At 43.9% G+C, this 7,500-nt stretch overlaps 1 protein-coding gene across 4 annotated transcripts in view; it reads right to left on the reverse strand.

Moving 5' to 3' along the window:
- blk (BLK proto-oncogene, Src family tyrosine kinase) overlaps window positions 1-7,500 on the reverse strand; it is a 40,603-nt gene that overhangs the window by 32,385 nt on the left and 718 nt on the right. For all 4 annotated transcript variants that reach the window (XM_052524586.1, XM_052524585.1, XM_052524587.1 and 1 more), the window contains 6 exons: window positions 6,872-7,014; window positions 3,754-3,784; window positions 3,261-3,354; window positions 2,954-3,052; window positions 1,759-1,862; window positions 1,198-1,347 (listed from right to left, as the gene is read on the reverse strand). In XM_052524586.1, the coding sequence (XP_052380546.1) occupies window positions 1,198-1,347; window positions 1,759-1,862; window positions 2,954-3,052; window positions 3,261-3,354; window positions 3,754-3,784; window positions 6,872-6,964 (571 nt within the window). In that variant the 5' untranslated portion in view covers window positions 6,965-7,014. The remainder of the gene's footprint in view (window positions 1-1,197; window positions 1,348-1,758; window positions 1,863-2,953; window positions 3,053-3,260; window positions 3,355-3,753; window positions 3,785-6,871; window positions 7,015-7,500) is intronic.

Genomic DNA, 7,500 nt, shown 5'->3' on the forward strand with positions numbered 1-7,500 from the left:
ACGCTACCCACTTAACCCAGGAAGCCAAGCCGCACTGCTTCTCGACAGGCTACCCACTTAACCCAGGAAGCCAGCCGCACTGCTTCTCGACATGCTACCCACTTAACCCAGGAAGCCAGCCGCACTGCTTCGCGACACACTACCCACTTAACCCAGGAAGCCAGCCGCACTGCTTCGCGACACACTACCCACTTAACCCAGGAAGCCAGCCGCACTGCTTCGCGACACACTACCCACTTAACCCAGGAAGCCAGCCGCACTGCTTCGCGACACACTACCAACTTAACCCAGGAAGCCAAGCCGCACTGCTTCTTGACACGCTACCAACTTAACCCAGGAAGCCAGCCGCACTGCTTCTTGACACGCTACCAACTTAACCCAGGAAGCCAGCCGCACCAATGCGTGCCACTTCATGGGTATCCCAGTCGCAGCCAGCTGCAACACACCCAGGATCAAACCACTTCATGGGTATTCCAGTCGCAGCCAGCTGCAACACACCCAGGATCAAACCACTTCATGGGTATTCCAGTCGCAGCCAGCTGCAACACACCCAGGATCAAACCACTTCATGGGTATTCCAGTCGCAGCCAGCTGCAACACACCCAGGATCAAACCACTTCATGGGTATTCCAGTCGCAGCCAGCTGCAACACACCCAGGATCAAACCCGGGGCTGTAGTGATGCCTCAAGCACCTGCGATGCAGTGCCTTAAACCGCTGAGCCACTTAGGATTAGCCTGTTTTTTATTTTTGATTAATGTGCTAACATTTCATTTTTGTCGTTATGGAGTATTGTGATGTCATTATGGAGTATTGTGATGTCATTATGGGGTATTGTGATGTCGTTATGGAGTATTGTGATGTCGTTATGGAGTATTGTGATGTCGTTATGGAGTATTGTGATGTCATTATGGGGTATTGTGATGTCGTTATGGAGTATTGTGATGTCGTTATGGAGTATTGGGATGTCGTTATGGAGTATTGTGATGTCGATAATGGAGTATTGTGATGTCATTATGGGGTATTGTGATGTCGTTATGGGGTATTGTGATGTCGTTATGGAGTATTGTGATGTCGTTATGGAGTATTGTGATGTCATTATGGGGTATTGTGATGTCGTTATGGAGTATTGTTATGGTCATATGAACTTTAACCTCAAATATATAACCTTGATGTTCGTGGTCATTTTTTAACTCACGGGTATAGTACTTGACCAGCTCCTGCAGGGAGGAGAAGGAGGTGGACGGAGAGATGTAGAACCCTCCGTTATCCAGGGAACGGATCTTGTAGTGCTTCACCACATCCCCATGCTCCAGCCCTACGTCTCTGATGGACAGGGAGAGAGTACCTTTTTGGGGCGACATGTCAATGAGACATACAGTGTTAGTGCGTTAGATATTACTGAGCGGGTCCGAACTAGAAGCACAAGCATTTCGCTACGCTCGCATTAACATCTGCTGAACCATGTGTATGTGACCAATACAATTTGATTAGCTTACAGCTTTATGAGGCTTTTTTTTTTCAGTCCTTGATATCGGCTTGTATCAGTTTGTTTAATGTGTATGTCAGTTCCGTTAATGCCAATTATATGGTTTATAATATAATTTAATTTATAATTATACGTACAAGATGGATGTTTTGACCATTCCAAGTCGTTCTGTATTATATTTTTGGAGCTATTTTGAGTTTTAAAAAAACAATGTTGTGTTGTTCTGAAAATGTTGTTTTTAAAAAAAAAGGCAGAGAGGATGATTCTGACCTTTGGTGGTCTCACTCTCTCGAACTAGAAATGACCCGGCTTTATTCCCCGGAGCCAGGAGCAGACGCTCTGTCTCTCTACGACTCAGGTCCTTGAAAAACCATCTACAATACATGGAAGAACAGGGAAGGGTCGCCAAATAACGTGTTACATACCTAGCATACTGATACAGGAAGCATACTGATACAGGAAGCATATGGATACAGGAAGCATACTGATACAGGAAGCATACTGATACAGGAAGCATATGGATACAGGAAGCATACTGATACAGGAAGCATATGGATACAGGAAGCATACTGATACAGGAAGCATACTGATACAGGAAGCATATTGATACAGAAAGCATACTGATACAGGAAGCATATGGATACAGGAAGCATACTGATACAGGAAGCATACTGATACAGGAAGCATACTGATACAGGAAGCATACTGATACAGGAAGCATACTGATACAGGAAGCATATGGATACAGGAAGCATATTGATACAGGAAGCATACTGATACAGGAAGCATATTGATACAGGAAGCATACTGATACAGGAAGCATACTGATACAGGAAGCATATTGATACAGGAAGCATACTGATACAGGAAGCATACTGATACAGGAAGCATATGGATACAGGAAGCATACTGATACAGGAAGCATATTTATACAGGAAGCATACTGATACAGGAAGCATACTGATACAGGAAGCATATTGATACAGGAAGCATATTGATACAGGAAGCATATTGATACAGGAAGCATACTGATACAGGAAGCATACTGATACAGGAAGCATATTGATACAGGAAGCATATTGATACAGGAAGCATACTGATACAGGAAGCATATTGATACAGGAAGCATACTGATACAGGAAGCATATTGATACAGGAAGTATACTGATACAGGAAGCATATTGATACAGAAAGCATACTGATACAGGAAGCATACTGATACAAGAAGCATATTGATACAGAAAGCATACTGATACAGGAAGCATATTGATACAGGAAGCATATTGATACAGAAAGCATAATGATACAGGAAAGGAAAGTGTTTTTAATTTCCTGTCAACACAACTCAGTTAATTTATAATGATCTATGGTGAAGTATGTATTGTAAACATATGATAACCCATGCTCGAAGTGTTAAATTATCAAAAAGAAAATGGCTAACTTGTGTCAGAGCAGATTCACTTACTTTTCTATTTCTAGGGTGTCTACTCTGGCCACGTACGTACATGGGATGCACCCCTCCTCTCCCGTCACCAGTGACTTAGCAAACCACCAGTCCCCATTCCTTCAAACAACAACAACAGAGCATGTTTTGTCTATTTCGTTACACGTCTAAATGAGCCACGTAACGGTGCCTCCAAAGGATACTGCTATCCTGTATTATCACCCTGAGGATATGATATCAGACTATTGTCTGAGAACCCAACGTCGGCGTGACATCTCCCTAAGGTAATAATGAATGACCGTTTGTTGTAAATCAGCACTGTACTCACTCCTGGAGGATCTGAAGCCTCTCTCCCTTTCTGAACGGTAGGTCCTGGTCCGTGGTTGGTTTGAAGTCGTGCAGAGCAATGACAACGTCTTCGTCTGGAAGGGACAGGAATATGTGTTAAAGGTGAAGTTTGCTTCATATCAAGAAATAAGGGTTTCGTATCAACAAAACTCTGACAATAGTCGTCCTTGTAAAAGGGTTTGCAAAATGATGTTCTGAAACAGGTTGACAAATGATGTTCTGAAACAGGTTGACAATTGATGTTCTGAAACAGGTTGACAAATGATGTTCTGAAACAGGTTGACAATTGATGTTCTGAAACAGGTTGACAAATAATGTTCTGAAAGAGGTTGACAAATGATGTTCTGAAACAGGTTGACAAATAATGTTCTGAAAGAGGTTGACAAATGATGTTCTGAAACAGGTTGACAAATGATGTTCTGAAACAGGTTGACAATTGATGTTCTGAAACAGGTTGACAAATTGTAACTTACCATTACCGGAGGCCTGTTCCGTATTGTGTGCCTGAGTGGAGAAAATATATTTGTGAGAATGATAAGATGTCATAATGTGATTATTCATAAAGACACCAAATACATCTAGAAAAATCAGTAAACGCATTAATCCCTGATTCACATCTATGATGTCATAAAGGGGCAAAGCGTCAAATGAACGTCCTGTTTGGAGAAAGGGTGGAATGAAGTGTCCACTTCCATTACTCCTATTGTCAAATCAGATCAAAATGTCACGTGCTCTGAATATGGTGAAATGCTTACTTTACAAGCCCTTTTAACCAACAATGCCGTTTTAAGAAAATAGAGTTAAGAAAATACTTACTAAATAAGCTAAAACAAAATCAAACAACAATATTGAGGCTAAATACAATGGGTACTGGTAACAATTCAATGTGCGGTAGGTGGGGGTAAAGGTTAGTGGAGGTCATTTGTGCATGTACAAAGGTTGGTGGGGGTAAAGTGGGGGTAAAGTGACTATGCATAGATAATAAACAGTGAGTAGCAGCAGTGTTAAAACAAGGCCCTTAACCCACAATGCAGTTTTAAGAAAATTCCCCCCCAAAAAGTCCTGGTAAGATGTCTGGCCCTGCGGCCTTGTGATTGTTGACCTGTTTAAAGGTCTTACTCACATCGGCTGGGTGTATATAGGTACTCACAGTGTGGTTGGAGGTGTTGGGTGTATATAGGTACTCACAGTGTGGTTGGAGGTGTTAGGTGTATATAGGTACTCACAGTGTGGTTGGAGGTGTTGGGTGTATATAGGTACTCACAGTGTGGTTGGAGGTGTTGGGTGTATATAGGTACTCACCAGTGTGGTTGGAGGTGTTGGGTGTATATAGGTACTCACAGTGTGGTTGGAGGTGTTAGGTGTATATAGGTACTCACAGTGTGGTTGGAGGTGTTGGGTGTATATAGGTACTCACAGTGTGGTTGGAGGTGTTGGGTGTATATAGGTACTCACAGTGTGGTTGGTGGAGTTGGTGGTTTGAGAGACTTTCCCTGGGTGGTTGGAGGTGTTGAGTGTATATAGGTACTCACAGTGTGGTTGTAGGTGTTAGGTGTATATAGGTACTCACAGTGTGGTTGGAGGTGCTGGGTGTATATAGGTACTCACAGTGTGGTTGGAGGTGTTAGGTGTATATAGGTACTCACAGTGTGGTTGGAGGTGTTGGGTGTATATAGGTACTCACAGTGTGGTTGGTGGAGTTGGTGGTTTGAGAGCCTTTCCAAGGGTGGTTGGAGGTGTTGGGTGTATATAGGTACTCACAGTGTGGTTGGAGGTGTTGGGTGTATATAGGTACTCACAGTGTGGTTGGAGGTGTTGGGTGTATATAGGTACTCACAGTGTGGTTGGTGGAGTTGGTGGTTTGAGAGCCTTTCCCTGGGTGGTTGGAGGTGTTGAATGTATATAGGTACTCACAGTGTGGTTGTAGGTGTTAGGTGTATATAGGTACTCACAGTGTGGTTGGAGGTGTTGGGTGTATATAGGTACTCACAGTGTGGTTGGAGGTGTTAGGTGTATATAGGTACTCACAGTGTGGTTGGAGGTGTTGGGTGTATATAGGTACTCACAGTGTGGTTGTAGGTGTTGGGTGTATATAGGTACTCACAGTGTGGTTGGTGGAATTGGTGGTTTGAGAGCCTTTCCCTGGGTGGTTGGAGGTGTTGGGTGTATATAGGTACTCACAGTGTGGTTGGTGGAATTGGTGGTTTGAGAGCCTTTCCCTGGGTGGTTGGAGGTGTTGGGTGTATATAGGTACTCACAGTGTGGTTGGAGGTGTTAGGTGTATATAGGTACTCACAGTGTGGTTGGAGGTGTTGGGTGTATATAGGTACTCACAGTGTGGTTGGAGGTGTTGGGTGTATATAGGTACTCACAGTGTGGTTGGTGGAGTTGGTGGTTTGAGAGCCTTTCCCTGGGTGGTTGGAGGTGTTGGGTGTATATAGGTACTCACAGTGTGGTTGGAGGTGTTAGGTGTATATAGGTACTCACAGTGTGGTTGGAGGTGTTGGGTGTATATAGGTACTCACAGTGTGGTTGGAAGTGTTGGGTGTATATAGGTACTCACAGTGTGGTTGGAGGTGTTTGGTGTATATAGGTACTCACAGTGTGGTTGGAGGTGTTGGTTGTATATAGGTACTCACAGTGTGGTTGGAGGTGTTGGGTGTATATAGGTACTCACAGTGTGGTTGGTGGAGTTGGTGGTTTGAGAGCCTTTCCCTGGGTGGTTGGAGGTGTTGGGTGTATATAGGTACTCACAGTGTGGTTGGAGGTGTTAGGTGTATATAGGTACTCACAGTGTGGTTGGAGGTGTTAGGTGTATATAGGTACTCACAGTGTGGTTGTAGGTGTTAGGTGTATATAGGTACTCACAGTGTGGTTGGAGGTGTTGGGTGTATATAGGTACTCACAGTGTGGTTTGAGGTGTTGGGTGTATATAGGTACTCACAGTGTGGTTGGTGGAGTTGGTGGTTTGAGAGCCTTTCCCTGGGTGGTTGGAGGTGTTGGGTGTATATAGGTACTCACAGTGTGGTTGGAGGTGTTAGGTGTATATAGGTACTCACAGTGTGGTTGGAGGTGTTGGGTGTATATAGGTACTCACAGTGTGGTTGGAAGTGTTGGGTGTATATAGGTACTCACAGTGTGGTTGGAGGTGTTGGGTGTATATAGGTACTCACAGTGTGGTTGGAGGTGTTGGGTGTATATAGGTACTCACAGTGTGGTTGGAGGTGTTGGGTGTATATAGGTACTCACAGTGTGGTTGGAGGTGTTGGGTGTATATAGGTACTCACAGTGTGGTTGGAGGTGTTGGGTGTATATAGGTACTCACAGTGTGGTTGGAGGTGTTGGGTGTATATAGGTACTCACAGTGTGGTTGGTGGTGTTGGGTGTATATAGGTACTCACAGTGTGGTTGGAGGTGTTGGGTGTATATAGGTACTCACAGTGTGGTTGGAGGTGTTGGGTGTATATAGGTACTCACAGTGTGGTTGGAGGTGTTGGGTGTATATAGGTACTCACAGTGTGGTTGGAGGTGTTGGGTGTATATAGGTACTCACAGTGTGGTTGGAGGTGTTGGGTGTATATAGGTACTCACAGTGTGGTTGGTGGAGTTGGTGGTTTGAGAGCCTTTCCCTGGGTGGTGGATGTCATGTTTCTGACGTTTCTGACCACTGCAGCTGGAACCCATCCTTTATAATGGTCTGATCCACACCAGTGTCTCTAGGGTCATGCCCTGGGCTGAAAATTAACACATCAATTAATCGATCGATCGATCAAATCAATCAATCAAATCAAATCAATTCATGTAACTTTCCCCAGAGGAGTGAAATTTGATTTGTGAAAAGTGGAAACATTATTAAAAAAAAAAATTTAAAACAAAGTCAGTAAAAAGGTGTATCTATTACCCTCTGGGATTCAGTAAACTGAAATATTAAATTCACAGTCTGTCAGTTTGTGGAGAGAACACCGAAAGCTAACATTATGTATCAGAACAGTTGCCAGTTCATCTTTAGGAACTGTTTACTGCCTGTAGCGTTCTGTATACACAAAAGTCAAAGGAAGCTGCAGAAGGATCTGAGATGTAGGCTGCCGTCTGAGGTGGCACCCTATTCCCTAGTGCACTACTGTCAGTATGGGCCCTGGACAAAACTAGTGCACTATTTCGGGCATAGGGTGCCATGTGTGACACGACTCGGTTTACACTCTACGAGGTGTCGAAAAGCG

The sequence above is a fragment of the Oncorhynchus keta genome, chromosome 8 (genome assembly GCF_023373465.1).
Source record: "Oncorhynchus keta strain PuntledgeMale-10-30-2019 chromosome 8, Oket_V2, whole genome shotgun sequence".
NCBI classification, from domain to species: domain Eukaryota; kingdom Metazoa; phylum Chordata; class Actinopteri; order Salmoniformes; family Salmonidae; genus Oncorhynchus; species Oncorhynchus keta.